The sequence below is a fragment of the Opisthorchis viverrini genome (genome assembly GCF_000715545.1).
Source record: "Opisthorchis viverrini unplaced genomic scaffold opera_v5_163, whole genome shotgun sequence".
NCBI lineage: Eukaryota > Metazoa > Platyhelminthes > Trematoda > Opisthorchiida > Opisthorchiidae > Opisthorchis > Opisthorchis viverrini.
In genome coordinates, this window is record NW_008751821.1 from 21,127 (window position 1) to 47,041 (window position 25,915).

Below are 25,915 nucleotides of genomic sequence, written 5' to 3' on the forward strand. Positions count from 1 at the left end.
GCCATCGGTAACGGATGGCAGTGTGGTCGATTTGAGTTTGTGGCCGGCCTGTTGTTGGAGAACACCAAGTGGCCAGACGACTTCGGCTATTTTATACTGCATAAAAACAGCCTGCGATCAGCACACAGCTGAAGCAATCGTTCCCCATTGTCCGTACGTAATTGAACTGGCTGCTCGTTTGCTCTATTCCAGTTTCCGCGAGATGGCGAGATGGCTCAAGTTGTTGGAGCGCGAATTTACTGACCGGAAGGTCCGTCGTTCGAACCCGACCTCTGCCACTCGACTTCCCCTGTCTAGGCTTGGGCAACCTGACAGTATCCCAGCCCTCGTGAAACCTTCGGGTGGCATGGCAGCTAGGCACCGAAAGGGTGTTACAGCTGAGAGATTTATTTATTTATTTATTATTTTACTTCCAGTTTCCGCTGCGCACCTCTGGTGATGCTTGGGCCGCTGCAGCTGGATAAGCTGGGCTGGGTACTGTATCCAGTGGCCGAGCGAATGCCTCTTTGGCTGGTGAGATAATCGTTGATAATCGCCTCCGCACGTTCCGTTTGGCAAAGCTTGTGAAAGAATCTAGGGAATGTGAGGTCCATCGCACCCTGTTTATTGTGTCTGAATACGCTGCAACTAAGTGTAGCCCTGAATCTCAAAAGGACAGTTTTTATGACGTTATAGGCGCTTTTTTCCAAGAGCTAAAAAGCTCTTGGACATGAACACTAGGTAGACTAAGCACTGCTGAGGTCCACTTGGTTGGTCGTCTTGGATTGGATACGAGACGCACGGACAACCGAAATTGTCTAATTCAGATGTGTCAATCACAGACTCTTCCTTTCGCAACACCGATTCCCGGAGCAGCGGAAACCGCTTGGGAACGTGGTGCCTACCGACGAGCCTACCATTGGTTGCTAACAGTGGGAGTCGATCACTGCATTCCGTTTCTTCTGAAATACTAGCGCGGGCTCTGACCATACACATGAGCTGGTGCTATTCGTTGTGCTTTTTAGGTCTATGCAAAGTTCGCACACCTCTCTATTGAACCGAGAAATCAAACGAAACTGTCAGAACTTACTCCCCGAACGTTTACTGGATGGTCTGATATCGGATAGTGACGGCTACTGGTAACCTATACCTAAGGCGGAAACAGATACATGAAGCCGGACCTTCCGGTTGCCAGCCTCATCCAAACATTGGATCACTGATAAGACCGTAACTTTGCTGGAGGCCCAGCGACAGATTCCTCCTTGCTATAACTACTATCCAACCAGGCATCACCCGACAACAGGTAAAACTGGGTGTCTATCTAAACCGAAAAGTTTGGTGCATCCAAAAGATCGAATAAATGGAAGTTGCGAAAAATGCTGTAAACGTCCAAAGCCTTTTCCACTTGATTCGTTCGAGTGGTCCTTGGAAGCCTTTGGTCAGCGAAACTATCAGGAACAAGAATGGACCTCAGGTATCTAGCTAAGGAGAACCTTTGGACCGTTGGGCGCGGTACTTCGACCAGCAATTCAGGTGGCTCCCCGCCATCTCTAATCCTGAGTGCTGGCTCTCAACAGAAAGGTGAACTGTGAACACGAAACCCCCTTCAGCCTCAGAACTCTCTGAGTGTATATCTCTACTCAACGCCATCATGCCACTGGTCCTGATAGCCTTGCACCTGCTGTGTTCAAGGAGGGTGGCGAATTATTCAGCCAGTGTCAGTCTAGCCTATTTGGGTCTATCTGGGAGAGTGCCCACTTTCAAGAAGGGTACTCGCAGTGAATGTACTAACCACAGGGTGTCACTTTGACTCCCGTAACAAGGCCTCCGGGGTCACTGATTCCTGGTCGTCTTACAGCAACACCGCGGAAAGGACTACGTATGATTTGACAGAAGTGTGTGAAAGACGTTTGGTGTTGTTGGGGTCCCCATGACCCCTCCTGTGATTGGCTGGAGATTTTGTGAAAAATGGCAGTAGATATCAGTGGACTTCGTTCTGTCGGTGTCTTTCCAGAATGTCTAACTGAACGCTTGGAAGTGTAGACATCTCAGAATGCTTGCGATAGGTCAGCATTACCAACTCAGTCACTCTTCTGTCCTCGCCTTAGTGCTTTGAATATAATTACATAAACTGATGACGATGATCACGAAAACGCTTGCTCAGCAAGGAGTGCTCCAGAGGTTTGCCAGTATGATATATGTTAGTTATAGCCACGTATGCCGAACCATAGTTTGCCCATGAGAGTACTGTTTTCCATGCCCAACTCAGAATGGCGTAAACAGAGAGGTGGCCAACTCTTGACTTGGCAGAGGAGTATGAAGGAGATCACAAAACGCTTGGGTGCTGTCGGTGCTACTCGCCTTCCAGGATGGGGACCGCGTGATCCTCACTGTGCCTGGTTGGAGACACTACAAGATATCGCTGCCAACCGATGTCAGTGGCGTTCTTGTTGTCAGTTTCTATCCAGGTTGCCTGATTCAATGTCTGGAGGTGTAGGCACCTCGGAATGATTGTGTTAAGCTAGCACTAAGTTCCTCCCCCGTCCACCTTTACTCTTTTCTTAACAATAAGGCTTTCAAATAAGTCATGGTTGTACGGCAGTGAAGCATCGTTGTTGAATACTGATGTCATGCTGTCGATGATGATGATGATGATGATGATGACAGCCACAGACTTTTGGGCATGTGAGTGTTCGGGGAGCTCTCTGAAATCTTCTTAACACAAGACTTTATCCGACGAGCACGCCCAGTCGCTCCATTCCTATAAAAACTGTGATCGACGTGATAGTGAGACGGCTGCTAGAAAATCTTCGAAACTCTGGTTGTCAAATACGTGCTAACGGGATCCTTGTTCACCTGGAATATGCAGATGACATCGTCCCCACGTTCAAACTGACCAAAGTCATCCCGTTCTTTGGTATGTGTTTTGCTCCCACCAAGTGTGATGTGCTACCGGACATGTAGTAATGCCAAGAGAGGCACTCGAAGTTGTGGAACGTTTTGCTTATCTTGGAAGCTGCATTGGTTCCTGCTGTGGTGCGACCAATCAGATTAGGGCACGAAACTCCAAAGTTCGGTTTATGTTCGCTCTTATGAGGTACTTATGGTAGAAAAATAGCATGTCCCTGAATCTCAGGGAATGTGTCAGAGTGAAGTACTGACTGTTTTGTTGTGTGGATGTGAGACCTTGACTCTTCGACCAGTGAAACGGAAACGTCTTCATGTATTCGATGACCGTGGTCTCAGAACCATAGGTCGGGTTATCCCGTGCAGTATCTCAGCCGTCGTGTTTCCTTCGGGTGACATGGCAGCTGGGCACCGGGAGGGTGTTACAACTGAACGATTATTTATTATACAGAGGTGAACAGAATTTGACATAGCAGAATGGGATGAAATATGTTACGAAAAGTTTGTGTTCCATTGTTGCCGTTTGTCTTTCGGGATTCGGTCCACCTGGCCCTCTCTGTGCTTAACAGTTGGCACTGGCCAATATAGCGGCACGCCCGATGTCAGTGGCTATTAGGAGGGCCAGATTCCTGAAAATAAACCCAGATTTCCCGAAACCTACTGAGACACTTAAACTCTACAAAAATCGCTATATGGAAGCCGGCAAACATCCAGGCCAGTCACTCAATCAATCAATTCAGCCAGGGTCGGCGAGCGTTCGGACACGTCACAGGAGCATGGCGGACGATGATAAGTGTTCACGCATTTCATAGAAGCACGATCGATGTTAAAGGGTGTTCACTAGACGTCCATCAGTCGGCTCAGATCAGTGTTAATGTTTTGCTTTAAATACCACGAACCCCCCTATAACTTCTGAGCTCGCTTGTTCGCAGTAAAGCTGTTATGTTCCTCATTGGCGAATATTTTCGGAGACCAAGGACCCGGATCAAAGATATTAGTTCGCTTAGGCGCTTAGACTGTCCGGGAACAAATTAGAAGAATCGATGATAAGCAACGTATTACTTGTCTTAGAACGAGCGTGGACAAGCTGGAAATTCGATACGAGTATGTAGGATATTTATAATAAAAAGCAGACAATAATCAGAACATTCATCCCGGCATTGTTTGAATGGGCACATATATACCGACATAGATGGTGGAGAATTACTGAGTCAGTGTTCTCTGTTTTTTGAAGTGTAAGAATGAAGGTGTCGCTGTTGTTCTAGAATTTTAGGATAAATCGGTCGGTTTTCGGAGGATGGTATGATGGACGGTTCAGATGCCTGAATGCTATCGGGCTGACGTCCGGTTGTTTCAGTAATATCTGGGTGTTCGGTGTCCCCATTGGATTCAGGCACATTGAGAACGTCGTCAGTTGTACTCTGAATTGCTGGAGCTAGGCGGCAAAGGGACACGATTTCGATTCTTCCGTTTCGATGAGCAGTAGTGTGGGTTGCAGTTCAGGAGGCCGATTGCTTCTGCTGGCAGCTGATACTTGGGTGGCCTATCACCACGCTACAGCAGTACTAGACCAGGGATAGTCAACCAAGATTGTAGCGAGATTCCAAGGTTGAGCGACGTGCGTTTTTAAACGGACGTTCATATGGAGTACAGTTAGTGGTCGTACGTAACGGTGATCGGAGGCTGTAGAACATCAGGAAGTAACAAGTCCCAATGAGAAGGCGGCAGATTATGAGTTTTCAATGTCAAGCTTATTGTTTCCCAGAGTGTACTGTTGAGACGCTCAACCTGACCGTTGCACTGTGGATCATAAGCTGGTTTGTGACTCATGGCAACACCTTTCTCCAGAAGAAAGCTAATGAGCTCAGATGACATGAACGATGAGCCTTTGTCGGGGTGCAGAGAGCTGGCATTCTGAATAAACAAAAGATTTGTGTGAGACAGTCAATCGTTGATGAGGTTATGTCCGCACACGCAAATGCAAAAGGTAATCTGGAGAACTCGTCGATTGTCGAATGTAGTTGTTGCATGTATTAAGTGACAAGAGACATTTGAGATCCAAATTTAGGCGCTCAAAAGGTTCTGTTGCTCTAATGACTCTACTAGACGATTTCCAGAATACTGGCTCCGGTTCGGCACACACATTGCAGAAAAATAACATCATCATCATCATAATGGACAGCATTACATCAAGGTTTGACACTGATGCTTTGCCGCCCTAGAAACATGATTTATTTGAAATGCTTATTGTGAAGAAAGAATAAAGGTGGATGGAGAATGGACTTAGTGCTAGACTAACGCAATCATTTCGAGATGCCTACACCTCCAAACACCCATTCGGACAGTCTGGATAGCAGCTGACAACAAGAACGCCACGGACATCGATTAGCAACTGTACCTTTTAGCGTATCCAATCAGACGTGGTGGGGATCACGCGGTCCCCATCCTGGTAGGCGAGTAGCACCGACAGCATCCAGACGTTTCGTAATCTCTTCCATGCCCTTGTGCCATCTCAAGAGTTGGCCCCCTCTTAGCTTCTGTCCATCTGAATTGGGCGCGGAAAACAGCACTGTCTTCGGCAAACGATGGTTCGACATACACAGTTCATAGCCTAGCCAGCGCAGTTTCTGGTGCTAGACACATTCTTCACTTTAACTCCCCGTCGAATCTTGATTTCACGCTTCCATTATGCTGGTGCAGGATGATGTTACTGGACAACAGCTGGTCACCATCTGTAGTATTCGGTAAAACGTTGTGCCAACAGAAATCCCGGTACAGGCGATCGTCATTCGTCTTCATTGATTCACAAGTTTTTTCTGTGTCCGGGACCATTTGTGAATGATCCGATAGTCCCTGTTCTTGCCTTCCTTATTTCACGTAATGCACCCATTACGCAATTCTATCAGTGCGAAGTTACCTCTGTTTCACTGAATTGCTTTCTGTTCACAGTCTACCAGCGTAGCATCATTAGTCGACCCGGTGATTCTTGTGTGATGTCGCGATCTGTGCGCGCCACAAAGAAATCAATATTTTGCGGGTTGTGGATATTACTTTGTAATAGTAGTTTACATTGGAATACGGATTGTTTGGCAAGGATTTTAGCCAACGATTCGCGTAAGCGTCTCCTATTTTCGGATTTGTGAGCTTCCAAACTGTGAGTTGAGGTTCGTGCACCTCAAAAACTAGACACAGACAAGCATATTACGGGTATCCGCTCACGTATTTTAGCGGCGTTCAATCATTAATGCACGCCACTAGTAGGTGACGGCTGTCTGGTAAATTCGGACCGGAGACTGACCTTCCGGTGGATGGCAGCATCAGGCTAGGTGCTGTTGATTGTTTCGGAAGTTATTGCTGATTACATAACCGCAGACGAAGTTCATTTTTAGCGAATATACACTCATTTGCAAACTAATTTGGTTCTTTCGAGAGACTCACCTGGAACCCAGCTAAATCTCTCGTTTATGATGTTCTGAGGCAACTGAGTGTGATGCACCAAGCCGCCTCATGTTTCATTCGCTACGATATTTGAAATATCGCGATACATGTATATCTTTGTAATGTACTCCTCATAAGGTTGCTGAAAATCCACCGACAGCCCACGACCGGTTTCGCCCTTCTTGGGGCTCATCAGGTAGGCGCAGTCCCCGGGTTTCCGTCAACCTTATGTTCTACTTGAAACCAAATTGCACGAAATTAGCGATAATACACTCATTTGCAAACTAATTTGGTTCTTTCGAGAGACTCACCTGGAACCCAGTTGAATCTCTCGTTTATGTTGTTCATTTTTGTTCAGTCATCTCTAATCGCCATGCATTGTCGCGCGGGTGACAGCGAACGCCATGCTGACACCTGATTGGTTACGGAGGTTTACGTACTATCACACCGTGATTGAGTTTCTTCGTAACTGGAGCTTACTGATCGTGTCTTACGTGTGTTCTTTTCAGGGTCATCGGTACGCCTTAGGATTTTTCGTTGCGAAAGTGATTGCATTACTCAGAACTCTTCTCTGATGAACCACTTTTTTGGCAGAGAGAGAGCCTATTGTGGCGAGTTTTCTTTTTTGTCAGTCGTCTTTTATTATCCTTATTATTATCATACCTTTTATTGGAGAGGCTGGCACTTTACTTTTTGCTCGTATGTTTCCGTTGTCCGAAAAACATGTCAAGCATCCCTCCAATCCAGCCTTGAATAACTTTATTTCTTTCACTGTCACGCTCTTTTTCCAACCTTGTGGCATGTAGTGTTGTCCAATACGCCAGTGAATAATTTGTCAGGCCAAATGAAGAGAGCCAATCTACTGGGGTCCGTGGATGTTCGTAATTCATAATTTCGGCTGCTGTTTTTTGTCACGATAAAATACCTTCAGTTATGGCTTATGAAACCGCAAGTTCATGGCTTCGTCATTTGAGGATATTCGTTGGTGATAGTAAAAAGCTGGGGACGACCATTTAGCCATTCTAAAATTTTATTTCGACTACATATGAATGGAACTGGAAGTTGGCGTATTTGTTGCGAAAAGCCCACCACGCCGTGTTCAGGTAAACAAGACGAATGCCATATGTACCGAATTAAATTTTTGAAGTACTCATAAAACTACCATGAGCATAGCGTTTATATGAAGGCAACTGTGAAATTACTGGATCAGTATATCTCCGACTTTACTTATAAGCAGACAGACCGAAATTGGCCTAAGTGGTGAGCCCACTGATACCCTATCCGTCTGCTTACAGACGATTCTTTTGAATAATAACCGTATGTTGAACGTACGACGTGGAGCAGTTCATTAAGGCGACTGTATGGTTGTGTAGAATAAGACTGGATTTGTGTATCTAATCACAAATGGAGTAGCGCTAGGGTTGCCTCATGGATCAATCTTATTTTATGAATTTGCGGATAAAGGTAAGGGCCAGTTGGCTATGGCATCAAAACAGTTGCCTTCCATGAACCATATATCCTCACTATATTAGATTTCTGGTTAATCAGATATGTATATAATTTGGGTACACCCACTCGGCTTACCAGACCGTTTACCATGGAGGTTGCACATTCGTCTCCGCCCACTTGATAGCACGACGAATGTTCATGCCTTGAATGGCGTCTCTTAGCCATGTGTCGGAGAGCGGGCTTTTCAGGTGAGCAACCCGCCCGACAGAAACCACTGATGTTCGTTCTGCGCGATGGCCTTTTTGTAGGGAGGGGAATTGAGTGGGATTAGTCCTGGTGATTTTTCCTATTCAAAATGTGGAAATATTGGTGTAGAGGTCTATTTTACCACTGCTGTTGAGCATGCTAAGTGAACGTCGAAAGTTTCTCTTATAACAGGATCATTGGTTGACATCTCAGCAGGGGTGACATATGCTCCCACATATCCCCTTCCCATGGTTCCACGTAATAAAATCTTGGAACTTCCCTGGTGATAAACGATTCTCGTTTCTTTCCCCACTGCAGCTATCTTTTCGACATGTTCCAAGGTAGCGGTGTTCGTCGTCCTGATGGAACTGTTCCTCGAATGCGCATCAAAGCATTTGCCCACACGATAGATGAACGACATGCGAATCAATTGTGGGAGCACCTCAAGAGTGCCATGATTGAAATTCAGAAAAAGAACAGTGGTGGGCTAAGCTATGAAGAACTATACCGAAGTGCGTATACATTGGTTTTGCATAAACACGGCGAACGACTCTACGCTGGCACGAAGGACCTGGTTTCTGAACACATGATTCGCGTGCGCGATAGTATTGTGGAAAATTTGAACAACAAATTCCTCACCTACCTGAACTCATGTTGGACAGATCACCAGACGGGAATGGCTATGATTCGTGATATACTGATGTACATGGATCGTGTGTATGTGGGTCAAAACAATCTACCAAGTGTGTACAAGATGGGGATGACAGTGTTTTGTAACTACGTCCTCCGATACTCGGTGATTCGAGATCACCTACAGAAAACGTTATTGGACATGGTTCACCGTGAACGTCGGGGAGAAGTTATTTCCCGATCTCAGATACGTGATGCATGTCAAATGTTCGTTCAGCTAGGTGTTGGCTCGTTGTCTGTTTACCTTGAAGATTTTGAACAACCCTTCCTGGAACAGTCCAGAGATTTCTACCGAGCCGAGAGTGAAAGTTTTCTAAGTGAGAATACGTCAGCTATTCTCTATATCAAAAAGGTTGAACAACGAATCGAAGAGGAGATTAGACGCGCGCATCACTATCTGGACCCTTCTACGAAACCCAAAATTGTGGCAGTCCTTGAAGAGGAATTGATCAGCCGTCACATGGAAACTATTGTGGGAATGGAAAATTCCGGCCTGACTCACATGCTCACTCATGACAGGTTTGAAGATATTGCTGCCATGTACAATGTCCTCAGCCGAGTCGAGGAGGGGCCGAAAATCATGAGCCATTACATCAGTATGTATCTCAGGGAACAAGGACGAAAGATTGTCCAAGAATCAGGAGCATCGTCTTCACAACAGTACATTCAAGATTTGCTACAATTACGTGATCGAGCAAACGATTTATTAGTCCGGGCACTTAATAATCAAACCATATTCCGAAATCAAATCAACTCTGATTTTGAATACTTCATTAATCTGAATACACGTTCACCCGAATTTCTGTCCCTTTTCATTGACGAGAAGTTGAAACGAGGCACCAAGGGTATGGCCGATCAAGACGTCGATGCTGTATTCGACAAGTGTATAGTACTGTTTCGGTATTTGCAAGAAAAAGATGTGTTCGAAGGGTACTACAAAAAACATCTGGCCAAACGATTATTGTTGAGCAAGAGTCAGTCGGACGATCAGGAGAAAATCATGATCTCCAAGCTCATGGCCGAATGCGGTGCGGTGTACACCAGCAAGCTTGAGGGGATGTTTAAAGATATGGCCGTCTCCAAGACACTCATGGATGAATTCAATGCCATGTTGACCTCCACCAACCGTAATCTTGGTCTGGATCTCTACGTGCGCGTTTTGACCACCGGTCTTTGGCCTACACAAAGTGTTAACTGCTGTGTAGCTCTACCGGAAGAGGCAGCAAACGCGTTCGAAGTGTATAGAAAGTAAGAGTTTGTTTTCTATGCAAATTTACAGACTTATTGATTTTGCATGTATTTGCCTAATTTGTGTTTCTGTGTTGCTCACAACAACCTGGGGGTGAGAATTGGATGATCGTTCATGATAAAAAAGCGACATCTCACTAAAGTGCCCTTAGTATTTTGATTGGCATACTTGTCAGTCGGCGTCTTAATAGTCCTTGGATGTTAAGCTACGATTGTCCGCGCAATGAACTTCGCCCAAGATGCAACACTTGCTTTTTTCCGTGGGGATCAAAATCTGGCTTGTGGCAGAGGAAACTTGACTTATTTGGTTGAAACGTCAATTTTACGCTACAACGTAGCTTATAGACGGTTTCTTATTGATCGTTTTTTCTGTTTTCATTGCTTCGGACTGTGACGGCCCAAGCCGTGTGGACGTCGTGCAGCAGTTGCAGCCACCACAATTTTGTCCACTTTCACTAAAAATTTCGATGGCAGAAAATAACGTATTGCGGGCAGCAGCGTCGAATCGTACATCAACTTGCAGGCTGCCTTACTGGTAGGGAACAGATGCCTGGGAATCGAAGACCATAACTCAGACACAGAATTACCGTTGGGTTTTTGACTAGTCTGCTTCTGTGAGCGCCTCCATCTTTTAGTGTATACGATGTCCCCAACTGGGGTATCTACAACTGTTGACGCGACCGACATGGTCCGCAGGACCCAGCCGATTCTCTTCAAATATAAACCATCGTAAAGAGCGCAGTGAGGTCCTCACGAAAGTCGCCTTAAGGCATTTGAGTATACACAGAAGCAGAATGCGGCTAGTCCTGAAAATGTAATCCTCTTTCTGATGGGGACCCATCAGGTGTTTGGGTCGCGTGTTCCTTCGTTTAACCGTTTTCATCATCTGCTGCAGCTGGACACGGCCACGAACGAGTTCGCGTGCATGACGACTTAGCCCACTCCATGAAATTTTGTCGATATATTTGGCTACTTGCAATTCATCTTTAATCCTATTTACTCGGTAGTTTTTGACATATAACTGTATTCTCCTTATTAGATTGGGAGAACTCGTCTAATACATAAATGACTGACTTAGGAAAGGAGAGTAGAAAAAGATCCCATCGTTCGCTTTTGGAAGCCTTTCACCCTCCGTTATTTTTCGACTTCCAACTTGACTCGCCATTCCCATCCAGGCGAAGCCTCTCAAGAGAAATCGGAAAGTGTAGTTTGGTGGACGGCTTAGCGACTCTTCTGTGGAATTCTGTGTGTTTGGCGTTAAGTTTCCTTAAGCCCATAAAAACAGCTCAGTTTTTCCTCAGAAGGGAAAATTCATTGTTTTTTTCTACTATTGTATGTCCTTACTAGTGTTGTTTGTTGCGTTTATAGGCCGTTCATAGCATAGATAAGGCGTGTGCCTTTCAGCGAAGGGAAACTTGCAACGGGACAAGAGGTCCACACAGACAGCCATTCTTGCGGTTACCTCAAGCTGCATTTCTCTTTACAGTCGAACGGTGCCGTATTTACCGTGAAATGCCAGGAAACCTATCAGGAAGGTCAGCTTCCTGAAAGCAACCACTGAGTGCCTGGAATCTACCGAGACTCAGCTCCGCTAGATGTTGACTGGACAGACAACGCCCCCTCAATGTGCAGCGCGTCGCAGCCTCGTACTAAGGGCAGACCGTGTGCGTCAGCATTGGACTAAGTTCAGACAGTGTCTTTCCAATAAATAGCTTGAGATCGTTGTACTTTGGCACTCGCACGCACTCACGCTGTCGCACTCGCTTGTTCGGAATACAGCTGTTGTGTTCCCTTCCGTGAGTTTTTTTTCGGCACCAGACACTGGAGCGGTCAGCAGCAGATACCACAGATTGGCGAATCAGCAGATATAACAAAACCGATTTTTTGAACACCTTACAAACCTAAAATGATCACTTGATTGCAAAGTTGTGTCGTTAGTGGCTCGAATCTTTTTCAGATGGCTCATTTTATCCATGATGTTTAACACGTTTATAGGAACCCATTTCTCTAAGGTCGCCGACTGCGGTGTTCAAACGGATGAGTGTGAACACGGTCCGAGCAAAAACACAACGCTTTCACATCTCAATAACTCATGTCTAACTCAAGAATTTCTTAGCTCACCCTTCAGCTCATGTAGAACGGAAAGGGCTATACAGCTAGCCGAATCCACAGCTTTGGTTTACAGGTTACTTTTTGACCCTATGATCTGCTAGTGTTCATTCGACCACATTAGTCTGTGTTCCTTTGATCAGAACAGTGTTATTCTTTTTGAACATCCCTTCGCAGTTTCTACTTGAGCAAACATAATGGCCGCAAAATCAGCCTTCAGACTAATATGGGTTATGCGGAACTCGCTGCCCTATTTTTTGGACGGGTCTCCAGTTCGGATGGTGTTCAAGTTGGCTCTGCTACTACTGGTGCGGGTGCTAGCACTGCACTGATGGATCCCATAAACCCCTCTTTCCTTTTACGCGGTTCAAGTTCCGGATCTTCAGGACAAGTTAACAGTCAGGGAAGCCAAGGTATGCTTGTCAGTGGTTTGCCAGGAAGTCCTGGAGCACCGGGAACGCTAGAGCCTGCAACGTTCAATACTGGACGCGGGAGTTTCAGGAAATATTTTCTACAGGTTAGTCAGCATAGCTATGACGGAGAATTCGGTTGCTTATGCCCACACAGCGTCATGCTGTTCTGATCGGTGTATGCAAACATCTGATTGTTAAGTGATGCTAGACGGGCCTCGGTCTCCAAAGTTAACTTTCATTTGCACGTCGAGTGGTTATATTTCCTGGTCCCACTTAGACCATTTTTCGTTTGTTCATCTGCTCGGTCTGTTAATGGGTACAACTGTGTTACTAGTTAGTTAAAACCGTAGTATGGGCTATTCATGCAAGCTGGGTTGGTTGCGCCACCAGAAGGACTTCATCAGGTCCACCAATCTAGCTGTTGTTCATGAAAGTTCGTCGAATGCTGAAATTCACGGATCAAAAGTCGCTTAGCTTTAGATTGTTGGAAATGATGAATATATTGGTGTTTATGTGTAACTACCTCAGAATGTCTATTGTGAGCTGGGCCTGGACCCGTTCGCCCTTTTCAACTAATTTCATCGGGGCGTTTTCAAGCATACACTTGTCATGATCTTACGACATTTGAAAATACTAGTGATAACAGTTTAGCCGCGGCACCCTTTCTGTGCTTAGCTGCCATGCGACACGAAGGAAGCACGACGGCTGGGATACTGCTAGGTTGCCCCAGCATAGGCAGGGGCAGTGGAGGTGCTGAGGTTGGGTTCGAATCACGGACCCTCCAGTCAGAAAGTTCGCGCCTTAAACTCTGAGGTATCCTGAGCTCACGGCATTGGAGAGCCAGTGTGAACAATGGCGTTGGAGTCCGTGATACTAATGACGGAGTATCGCGCGCATATCGAATATGCATTAAGTTTCCCTAAGTGTCACCAACGGAATCGGTTCGACTGGATAAATGCTTTGCATCAATCAGTGTTGCCCACCAGAACGAGTACTAGCTTTCGAAGCAGGCCAGCCTTCGTAAGTGCCCATAATATCGACATCTAGTAGTGCACCCAACAAGCAGTATCCTTTGAAATCACTTGTTCTGAAATGGTTCACTGTCCCACCACAAAACTAAATATCGTCTTTAACAATACGGAATTGCATTTTTTACTAATGTGGGAACTCTGAGCGACTTTTACCATACGTACACCACAGTAGGAGCTCCGACTGTATGTGTATCGTTACCTATGAGAGGAAAGTATTTCGAAATCTTGAATATCCTTCAGGCTGAGCCCATAGACGGTCCCTCCACTGCAGGTTATTTGAGGAACATCACGAACAAGATATTTATTCCTAACGCGATTTACCCTGGGGCTTGCACCAGTCTTTTGTACGAGTGCTTTGCTCCCCTACCCGTTCGGATGACCGATGGGCATGTTACTGAAGCTGGGAGTCGAGTACACTTTTCACCAACGAATGTCATAGACCTCTCACTCGTCCAGCTGAGCGTTTCCCTTTGGAATACATATACTCCAGGTACCGAGTAAGGGGCACATTTCTCATCAGCCCAAAGCAGGTTACGTGGTCGCACCCGACCTGTGAACTCAGCCGACCGTTGTTCTGAGAACCATGTACTTATCTTGGAATGCACGTATTATACATTCACGAGGGGAAGAGCTACACTTGATTGATACACCTAACCAAGTGGTGTCCTAACTTGTCACACGAAGCAAGCAGGGAAGAGGCTCTTGATCTCCCAAATAGAAGGAACGCCTTCCAGCTCAACAAATCCATTCAGCTAGTTATCGCACAGAGAGTTTAACGAGCTTAGCTGTTGTTTTATTCAAAAGACTGGACTAGCCTTTCTATCCATTCAGCACTGACTGAATCCAGAGCTGACAGCAGATCAGCGTTAGTGGCCTCTAGTCACTATGCCACTGTACTAGCCTTTATTCGGATGGGCTTTCGGGCTCGTTGAGATTTTAAGCTCAGACGTCGTAAACTTGAATGATACTAAGGATGGGTCTCTAAGAGTTCTGATAGCTCAAGTCGTATTTCAGTAAAACCTGAGTGGCTAAACGCTTTTACGGGTACTTTTAAACTATCCGAAAATGAGTACATAGAACGACTTATCTGATTTCTAGACATGTGGGCTCTAATTCGAATGCGTCTTGGAAGTGTCCTTCGTTCAGTTCGACTAACTTTATTCCTAGATTGTGCGTGACATATTCGGTGACTACGGTACTGCTGAACTCATGAGCCCCTACTCTCTTTGGCACACTTGTACACTCACGTTAAATAACCAATGTGTAGCATTGCTTAGCATGGAACTTACATGGATCCCGGAATGTAAATAAAATCAAGCATCATAGTTTTCAAAGGAATGCCACTCATAAATTTCCTGAAAACTCCCCTGCAACCCTCGACCTGTTTCGCCCTTCTTGGGGCTCATCAGGTAGGTGCAGTCCCCGAGTTTTCGTCAACCTTATGTTCTGCTTGAACCTAAATTGTGCGGAATTCGCGAACTACACTCATTTGCTCTCCAGCTTGGTTTTAAAGATTCGACTGACATCCAGCTGAGTCTCGTCTATGGTATTTGCTGCACAAAGACTACCTCATGTTGGTGCAATATTTGAAATATCGCAGTGCATTTTCTTGAAGGAAACCATCCATAGGGTTACTGAAGTCTCCTTGACAACCCACGATCGGTTTAAGAAGGGACGACGACGGATCTGGACGCACTTATAATGTGAAGACCATTTTCCAAACCAGCTTCGCTAACTTTAGCGATACATTGAAGACTCCACTGTTCCTCATGTGGGTAGCTCACAGCTTTCTTAGTCCTGTATTCCTTGACCATAAATTCCAGCACAGCTGCTTGCTAATCAGAGCTCGTTAATCAGTGTTATTAGTATGTAAAGATACTAAGAGTAGTCAACAAAAAATGGCAGCATTTCTGGTCAAGGACGATGGCCGTGTATCCATTCAATATATGGCTTTCGTGGCCGGTCCGCCATAACCACAGACATTCAGACGTGTTTACTGAGTCGATGTAGAAGCTTAATACCGGATACCAGCGTCCCACCAGTGGTAATCGTCATATGGAATCGTCTTCCTGCTATAGTACCTTTGCTATGCCAACTGAATGAGACACGAGAGCTGGGATACTGCCAGGTTTTCCAAGCCTAGACAGGAGCAGCGCGATCCTGAGGTTGGGTTCGACCCAAGAACCTTCCGGTCCATAAGCTGGAACCTTAACCACTTGGTTGTTTCGAACACTATCAATGGCAGTGCAGCAATCGTGCATACCAAACCCTTTCGCCCTGTTATTATGAATGATGTAACCCCAAAAGGTAACCGAATTCGTCACGGATTTCAAGGAAACTGTTCTCCATGTTGCTTTTTTAACGAGTAATTTCGCATGACTGTCCCTGCCGGAACCAGAGCTGCACCAAGTGCAGTCGAAAACACCCTGAAGTATAATGCTATAAAAGTAACCTCAAAGGCTAATGCAAGTAATCACTGTACAGGAGAGCATATTCGGGCTCTGTGACACAAACGTTCCGGATGAATTCACCTGACCGACTCTGTGTTCCACTCTGCCTCGATCGTACGTTTCTTTATATTCAACTCGAAACGGGTTCTGAACGCACTCAGATTTCAGAACGAACCTCGAGCGTGATTTGATGGGCACAAGTTTAGCCCAGAAAGGGTACAGTTCGCAATGCTTTGAGTGTAAACCCTAAGTTGACAGAGACCCTGGCCTATTCTGTGACCCTCAGTGGGATCCAAATTAATGGCGTTTGCTACCTCACCAACTACACAGGGCCCAATCCCCCAGACCTAGATTTATTTTGTGTCCCCATTCTTGGAGCGTTGTGTCGATACTCTTTGTAACAGAGCGGCCGTATATGGTAATACGTTCTCAGAAGCACCATATCCTATTATTTCGTTTGAACTGGAGGCCAGTCGGAGCACATCATACAGAATGAGTACGCTGCCCACGACACCTAACACAGGTAGCCTTCTCATCCATATACTCTGACAGTTTACCGACAACCAACAGCCCTGCGCTTTATTTCTTCACTCTTCAGTTCACAATCTCAGATAGAATACCCTACTGTTAGCCACACACGCTTCCTACCGAGAGCCAAGGAACTGGGCATCAGAAAAGGTACAGGGGCAGTTCCGTGTTTGTTCAAGATCACTTCAGGTGGGAAGTGCGGTAACCATCTGGTGCAACACCATGCAGATGTAGTAATGCATTCGGTGAGTCAAGTATCAGAGGTGATCACATCACGAGGACCAACTTGGAGCAGCGGGCGGCGGAATCATCAGAGTCCGAGGTCTCAGACAACACTGGACAACCTCAGCATAGCCCCCGAGGCCTAGGGGGCGTCCAGACGTACCTCAAACGCATTACAAACATACCCTTTCATTGTTCGACAGACGATAGCTCTCTCTCGAACTTTCACGTGTTCATTTGTAGGTGCGATCGGATGAACAGCAACATCAAGGTGTGATGTACGGAGAGTAGCCTACTGCAATAAGTGAGAATCATTTCGACCAGGCATCTGGAGCGAACTAGCGACGGACCTGGAATAGGCACACTGATTACTCAACACATCGGCCAATCAGGATCGAGCTTTTTTTAGCTCGATGCATTCTACGCTGACTAGCTCCATAAAAGAGGCACACTGATTACCCAACACATCGGCCAATCAGGATCGATGCATTCTACGCTGACTAGCTCCATAAATACCGTTGTTTTCAATGTTCTCCATCATGATCTGTCATGGCTAGCGTGCCTTTCGGTGTGCCGTAGTGGGTAGAACACCAAGTGGGGAATAAGTACGGGGTTACCCGATCACAAGGTGGTTAGCGAAAGTTTGATTTTTATCCGTCCTAACATAATCGAGGGATGTGGCTGATGATTGGTTTAATTGTACACCCATTATTGATTTCCCTTTGGCATGTTTTCGGTTCGCAAGAGTTATTAGACAACATCCCTCTTAAAAGAAGAAAGCATTTGGCCTTTCCACGGGGAAGAGTGTTTTCCGGATTGTGGGCAAAAAATGAAGTTTTGAACTCTCCAGGCAAGTAGCCTTGTGTTTTCCGGATTGTAGGCAAAAAGCGAAGTTTTGAACTCTCCAGGCAAGTAGCCTCATTGGCTAACACTGCGTAAACTTTCTTTGTTTTTCTGGTAGCTTCTTATTTTCATGAAACAGTGCGACTGTGGCTGCGAAGCACTGATGTTGCTATTGTTTACGGTAATCACAACCAGAACCTGTCATTTTGATTTCTCAGGAGCCAAGTTTCACTCAGCATGACTAAACTGAGCCTCCGGGTAATAGGCACCACAACATACACATGTAGGGGGTCTCCACTAGGAACGCTCCTAACAGAATTTAACTGAATCACCAAAAGTTTATCCGGCATCGAGAAAATAAAAAAAATGCTCGGAAACGCCTACGTAACTTCGTAAACTGCTCCATTTATGTATCGGTTACCTCTGCTAATATTTACCCAGGTAAGTTCCCTTAATTCGATTTACTAACTACGCTTCCATTCTTTTGGATTTCAACTTTCGCAACACAATGCTCTGCTCAGATAACTCCGCAGTGTCCGATCCCTCCGATTTCGCACACTTGTTTCTTCTTCTTCAGGTGTCCACGTACCAGATGGAAATTCTAATGAAATTCAATCGACGTAGTCGTTACACTTTCGCGGAATTAAGTAGTGAAACGAACATTCCTGAACGGGAACTCAAACGAAGTCTGATGGCCTTGGCGCTTGGAAGATCGAACCAGCGGATCCTTTGCAAAGAACCGAAAACCAGAGAAATTGAACCCAATGATGTGTTCTATGTGAATGATTCGTTCGTCTCCAAACATTTCAAAGTCAAGGTACATGTGTCCGTGTCGGCGGTCTCGCTGTAGACGTTGTGTATCGTTTTTCAGGTTGTTAGCTCCAATGGCACGTTTTCCGAACTAGGGACACTATGAATCTTTAAGTTACGGGTTACTGGTCACGAGGATTAAAGTAGCTTGGATGGGGCTGCGAGTTCTAATGCGCTTTGTTCGACATCATTTGCTGATATTGACGAATGGCCATACCTTCAGGGATAGTACCTATCTGTCAACACCGGGTGTTTCTGTATCCGGTAAGAACCACTTAATATCATGTGTCCATATTCTTGACGGAATACTGCAAGTAAGGTTGCTGAACTCCTTTCGACTGTCCAAGACTGATTCCGCCCTTCTTAAGTCTTATCAGGTAGGCGCAGTCATGTGCCTGTTGCTTTGGCCAGTCTGGCCAAGGATACTTCTGAATGAAATATGGTTCTAAACTCACTCCGAATGCAAAGCTTTTTTCTCTTCCTGCATACACCTATTAAACTGCCTGATAATGCAGCACTCAGAAGACTATGATGCTTTAGTTGTTGTGATGACAAAAAGATATACCTTGTACCTCATCGCAAAACTTCTAGACAGTCGCCTAATACTACTACTACTAAAAGTAATAATAATCTTTCAGCTGCAACACTTTCGATGCGTAGCTTCCACGTCACCCGAAGGTACTGCCAGGCGTGGACAAGAGCAGTCGAGATGCCGGGGTTCGCTTCCTACCAAGGAGCTTCCAGTTTGTAGGTTCGCGTCTTAACCATCGAGTCATCTCAAGCAAAGTCATCTTTCATCCTTTTTATGCGTGTTTAGGTCCTCCGTAATGGTTACCACTGGACTCTAATCCATTGACATCATCAAGTTGGTCGCGGAAATCCAATGGTCTCCACTGAATTAAACGGAGAAATCGACCATCGTGCTTCGTGGTCCCGGTGGATCTGTAATTCAAGTGACTGAATTCCGTAAATATCTGGACTTTAGTTTTTGAGAGCAGAATTCGGTACACATCCTTTCAGGTGTTGTACGTTGGCGAGGCTGTTACACCAAAATGATTTGTGAGTCCATTTGGGCGCCGTTCAAATGAAGGAGTTTCTCTGTGTGAGATGACATTGTTGGCCTTATTTGAGAAAGACTGTCGTTTGAAATGGAAAGAACTCATTTCTCCGAAAGACTGTTATGAGAGTTCCGATACTGGGATACACTACTTTCCGGTAAAAATATTGCCTGTGATAAAAATGTATGGCTTAGGTGAAGCCATAAATAAGCCAGGGGAGTAGACTCGCTTTATACAGATCACGTGTGTCAGGGTAACTTCCCAATTTGAAGACTCCTTTTGGGCTCGATCACCATTGGTCCATTGCCAGTAATAAATTAATGGTTTAATGACGTTTGCAAAGCTGCATACCTCTAGGGCGAAAATGTCAGAAGACGTAGACAGGAGGGGTGCCTGTCTAAAAGGGGAAATGGCGCTTCTGGGGAGCTAATAATCAAGTCAACCGGACTATGCTTGGAACCCATCACAAAGGTATCGTTCCGGAAACTCTATAAACAGTTGATGGATTTGTTGCTGGGCCAGTCTCCGGTTCCGCTACAGAAGCTTCATCAGTCTTCAAGGTGAACGAAGGACNGCAGGATCTCTCTCAACTACCATACTAGATCAACGTTGAATAGGGATCAAGAGTTCGTTACTGCGTCTATGAGTGATTGAATCTTACAGCCACCAGACTTAAGGAGGAGGATTTAACATAAATTTTGTTCGTCCTTCTGATTCACGGAGTTTTAGCTGGTGATTTCGTCTGGGCGTCCTTGACATATTCTGTTCTGTGTGCGTTAGTAACTGCTACGACAGCTTGGTTAAAGCAGAGAGAGGTCATGTTATTTTAAGACAGCCCAGATTGCGTAACTCAGGTTTGAGCCACCTCGCCTGGTGGCCTCTCTCTACTGGTAATCCACCCGGTTGTGAATATTGCACCAACACAGAGCGCAAAGTGTTCCTATTTTTGGACTTCACGCTAAACACTGTGTTAGACGTATTTAATCGTGTTCGGATGACTTCAGGTGTTCATGCTTCATGTGGAATAACAGTTGTCCCGATCCAATCCCTATGAGATGTAGGTATTGGTGGCCACAATCATTCTAACCTGATCAGGCTAGCAGGATATCCTGATGCTGGAGGTTTGTTTTCCATTTCAATTTGCCCTACCAGTCGACAAACTTCTGTACGTGGAGCTCTGAACGATATAATAATGAGGCACTACTACCGAATATTTCTTTGGAATGGGTCGATAACTAACCCGAGTCGCCACTAGGTTTCTAGAAGACAGCAGTTTTCGGTTTCTCGCCATCCCTATGTCTCATGTAGTTAAAAAAATGATGTGTATAGATGTAGGGATTCAAGTTATTAAGATAATAAAGTTTATCAGGGTCAAATCCTCCAGCCCACACCAAATAATAAGAACCTTTAAATGACATTTAACACTCTGGTTGAGCAGGTTGAAAGAGGTCTCGGTCATTAGTTATCCAGCTGCCTTAAATTTCGGTTAATCGGACAACCTGCCCGTTTGTCCTGCTGTAGATTGTGTCAAAATCGAAACGTTGCCCAGCTGTACATCTGCCGCATGCTACCAAACCTCTTCTAAAATGAAAACCAACATTTCCATGTCGGCAGATCCCTAAAGAGTCCGCTGTTGGCTGCTAGTGTTCATAAATAACCCCCACATGACTGTATGAACACCTGGATGTGGCTCTATATTCGTGCCCTTCGTGATCCCAACGGTTGTATCAGCGGCTTTGAAGTTTGTGATTTCAAGCTGGTACAGTGAACATTCACACAAAATTGCGATTTCCAAAAGAGCAGCCGAACTAACTGTAAACTTAGACAACGTATCTTAATGTCGGTTCGGCTGCCTCGGTCAAATCGGGAGACGAAATTTTAGCGAGGTATGGAGTTTTTGATGCACATAGATAGGACTACAGTCCGGAGCACAGTAGCCCACCCTCAGAGACAGATAATCCCTGGCCTCTCCTGAGGATAAATCCTGTTTAGCGAGAGATTTGACGCTTTGGTTGGCGTGGAGCGCTCTTGGCAATTTGGAATGCGGGCTCTTAGTTAGACGCATTACAGCACATTCTATCTCACAGCGAGGTCCACGGGCTAGCTGTATTGCATTATTGCCATCCATTCCGATGCCTGTGAAAAGCATGACAGAACTGCATTGTGCACCGTAATCCCGGAGTTTACAAAAGAAGTGGAAGTTGTTTAATCGACACAATGATCTTCTTTAAGTGTGCACAATTTGAACGCTGCAGTGGTATACCAAAGTCATCGTAGGCTATCAGTTCTATCTTTAAGCTTAGGTTATGGAAGCAACTCTATTAAGTTTTTTTTACCATCAAACATCATTCGATTGCAACGTTTTCGTTGTTTCAGGTCCAAAGCATTACTGTAAAGGAGAACGAACCGGAGCGGCAAGAAATACACACACGTGTTGATGAGAATCGACGCTACGTGATTGAGGCGACGATTGTCAGAGTGATGAAAGCTCGCAAGACCTTGGGACATGGTCAACTGGTCGTTGAGGTAATTGAACAACTGAAGTCGCGCTTTGTTCCCACTCCGGTGCTGATCAAACAACGGATTGAATCACTTATCGAGAGGGAATTCCTTGCGCGCATGGAAGACGATCGTCGTGTGTACAAGTATTTGGCCTAGGCTGTGGAACAGACTTCTTTCTCCACAGCCGTACAGTTGCCTGTTTCTTTCATATCCCACATTCCCAAGTTTTCTCCACCCCCTGAAACAGAATATTTTGGCCTTTGAATTTCAAACCCAACTAGTTATTTCAATTGGTACAGTGGATCTCGACGCCATAGGCCTCAGAACGAAGTTAGTCCCACTGGTAACCGAGACTGGATGAGGCGGTTTCTGGTTGCGTACTGGCAGACAGCCAGACCTGTGCATCACGCAGATTTCGTTCCGCACTTTCCTGATATAACCCTCATTCCTCAGCTCAGTGCAGACAAACCACCCCCTTCCCAATACGTTGCGTGATCTTTTGTGTGCCATTGACAGGAGTTACAAAGCCATGTCACTTCCAGTCACCCGGCTTATCTACCCTACCTCCATTCAGTTCAACCCTGCTTTGAGTGCTGTTGTTGTAGCCCTTCACTTGCTATCCCTTAGTTGTGTGTCTGATTGATCTGCACACCATAACTTTACCGGACCCAATCCGCTCGATTTTACATTCTCCTGTGTACATACTTCTTGTTCGATCGTCTTCGCTTATGGCCTCATACAGCTTCTGTGAACTCTGCTGTTGTAGAGAAAGCTTCCTGTTTAAAGCCATTCTACACACATCTCCCCAACTCCGCGTGAGATGATCTATCACACCGACACAAATCACAATTGACCAACTGTAGTCTCTTTCCAATTCCCTCCTGCGTTCTAGTTTTCACCACAGCATATCAGAGAGATGATGCGTTCGCCACAAACTGAATCACAATTGCCAACTGTAGTCTCTTTCCAATTCCCTCTTGCGTTCTAGTTTTCACCACAGCATATCAGAGAGATGATGCGTTCGCCACAAACTGAGCATTTGGCTGTGCCACCCCTGCATCCCGTCTCTTCTTACCGGCCAACTACACACTCAGTCCACTCGTCCTCATCCATTGCCCACCGTATCTTTTGTCCTTCTTGTTAATTTGCATTAACTGTACACATTGTGGCGGTATGAACCTGTCTATCCAACTGGGACGCTTTACTTTTTCCCTTTTTGTTGATGAACAAGCATTTTTGCCCCTCTTCATTTCACAGCGCTCCAATGTTATTACCTTTGGCTAGTGGGAGTTGGCGTATGATCTACTGACATTGTGTGCTTTGCGGCTATTTGTCTTGGGAAAGAAATCCCCGCAGGGGTCAGGGTCGATGAAAAGAGTCACTGTGTGTGCTGGGTGATTAGGTTGGACAAATTACTCCTCACAGAAGACCGTACTTGGACGGTTCCTTGTGGCTCTGGGAGGGTCCTTTCAGAGGCGTACAACTATAACTTCAAGTGTATCTGAATTTAGCTTTCAGCAGAGGTCATCGGAATACGGCGTTGGATTTTTTAAATATTAAGAACTCGAACGACGTTAGGGAAGCCGATTCCACATTTTTATTTACTTGAAGTTTGCAAATGCTTTATTGATTCCCAGGATAGTCATTCGAATGGATTTTTGGTCGTGTAAATAGAAATATCGAATGGATATCACCGGTAGTGACGATTGCCTGATACCGATGTTATACTCGGCTGTTCGTGCAAATGTACTTGTGAAAACCAAATTGATATGTAGATGAGTGTTTTTGTCGAAACCTATATTTTTGATTCGCGATGAAAATCAATGAGTGGAGTTCGAGTGTCCAAAAATGTCAGAATCCGAGGCATCTCGTTGGCCCAGTAGACTGATGATAATCAATATAGTCGAAAGAATGCGGTAAAACAACAATTTGGATAAATTTTTTGCTACACAGTAGAGGGTAAGCCAGTTATTGCCTGCATGTTCTCGTTACGACAGCGCCGCTCGTCCCTCAGTCATGGAATCCACACATGGTCATGTTTTGACTGATTACTCAAGTGATGCCTTTTCAGATGGGAGTTTCATGCATCGTATTATTCTTGCTCTGATTATTGATAGCGTCAGAATATTTGAGAGCGCTAATGGAGGTTTCGTCCGAAAAGTGAGGCCAATCTATGCCTGTAAACCGAGAATCACTGTACAGCTGTTTCATTCTCATTGGAAATCTCTGGAGTTTCGTGAGATGCGCGCTGCTGACTATTCTCACTGAAAAAGAAACAGCTGTACAGCGCGTGTCGGCTTTTCAGCATAGGTGGACTTCACTTACAAGAAAAAGTATCCATTAAACCCCCGAATCTCATCTTTTTAATGGTTACTACCTCTTTTATCGTGCATTGTGCAAGACAGTTGTATCAATAGCGCCACTCGTCCCTCAGTCATGGAATCCACACACCACCATGGTAAGAAAGGTAGGAGCTTCAACAGGAATCTCCGCAATATCATCGAATGCTGAATCGTTCCGTTGAAGATATCAGTACTGATGTTCTCCAACGGGGCTAGCTCGATGGACAGTAGTGCCCAATGGGGCGATTTATCAATTTACTGTCAAATGTTATCTGCAGTTCGGTCGAGAAACAGCATGACTATGTCGAAATTAGCTTCACTTTGACGTCAGTATTTGGAAGATGGAGCAGTTATTCACAAATATACAAATCGGTTGACTGATTTGATGTGTAGTCTTGCAGATCCAATCGTACTGAGAGGCGATTTACAATTCGCAACATAATTGGAAGACGAATTCTAATTTTCTTATCAATCCATCGTGTCCCGTAATGCATTATGGGAGTACTATACAGAAACCGAGTCCATCCATTGTTTCTTACGTCGACGTGGCTGTTGACAATGTAGCAAGTTATGTTGAATGTCTTGATGTGTCAACGACAGGCAATCAACAAGTAGTTCGTGATTCATTCTATTGAATACATCGGTAATAGTTGCACTATCTTTAGTGACGAGTAATAAACTAAGACTTGATGCAGAGGAAGCGCTTGATTTAAGTCTCCTGCTAAAACCAAACTAGTGCTCAAATGAATGTATTTTGCGAATTTGGTAGTTACATTTTTTGGCAGGTACCCGATTGTCACCTCTTCCATCTGGCCGAGATCATGCCACCTTCAGTGGCAACCTGTGCAGTCTTATCACGAAGCTCCGATCACTTTTACATTAGTTTCAGCGTGGCAGTGACCGTAGCCTGTGCGTAATCTCATAAGATCTCGTTGAAACATCATTCTGGCTGTCTACACCGTCAGCCTGTCCTATTGGGCTGATCGCGGCCAAGGAATATGATCCAACAGGCATCCTGCAACAACTCAGTGTAGTCAACGTCCAGTTGTAGCCATTACCCACAACTCGGTTGCGCAGTCACTGGTGAACCTGAGAAATCTCACTGATAATGTAAAGCTTAGTGTTGTGGTGCGGTTACCGTCTCGAAATTGTGTGCGAACCTATGTAGGTGGTGACGGGTCAGACCTGATTCGGATAGAATGGATAGATGAAATGAAAGTAATTAGTAAACGCTCGCCATATATATTGTTTTTGATGGTAGGATTTGGTACGTCACACCGGGTCCGGTAATTCCCGGGGTGTACTTCGTCTAATAGAAAGGGCTTTTGTGTACCGCATGGCCATTCCTTGAAATGTTTTGTCAAAAGGTTGTCAAGGTCCTTATATATAGAAGCTACAGCCCTTATTGTTTGAGTCTCTTTGCCCTAGCCTTGCGTTTATTCCACTATGAACTGACAAAATGTGGACAGGTCGATCTACAGAACACTCTGGTGTACTTGTTATCCTGGCTTATAAAACTGTTAATGTACCACGGAGAAATTCAAGCTCCACAATGCGTTTAGGTATGCCTTAATGCACAGAGTCGTTGGATAGCGATCGATGCGTTCCGACGTAGCTTTTAGTATGTTTCAATTGCATAACTTCATGTAT

At 45.2% G+C, this 25,915-nt stretch overlaps 2 protein-coding genes across 2 annotated transcripts in view; both read left to right on the plus strand.

The window, feature by feature from the left end:
- Positions 1-953, plus strand: part of T265_07261 (hypothetical protein) — a gene marked incomplete at both ends in the record, with an annotated part of 11,877 nt that extends 10,924 nt beyond the window's left edge. Inside the window, 3 exons of the mRNA XM_009172739.1 lie at positions 129-435; positions 488-657; positions 721-953. Of these exons, the coding sequence (XP_009171003.1) occupies positions 129-435; positions 488-657; positions 721-953 (710 nt within the window). The remainder of the gene's footprint in view (positions 1-128; positions 436-487; positions 658-720) is intronic.
- A 7,299-nt stretch (positions 954-8,252) lies between these two features.
- On the plus strand, positions 8,253-23,219 carry T265_07262 (hypothetical protein; the record flags this gene model as incomplete). Its single annotated transcript, XM_009172740.1, has 4 exons — positions 8,253-9,957; positions 12,244-12,583; positions 18,131-18,370; positions 21,798-23,219. The coding sequence occupies 4 exons, from the start codon at positions 8,351-8,353 to the stop codon at positions 22,077-22,079; spliced, it is 2,469 nt and encodes an 822-aa protein (XP_009171004.1).
- Positions 23,220-25,915: the final 2,696 nt, after the last annotated feature.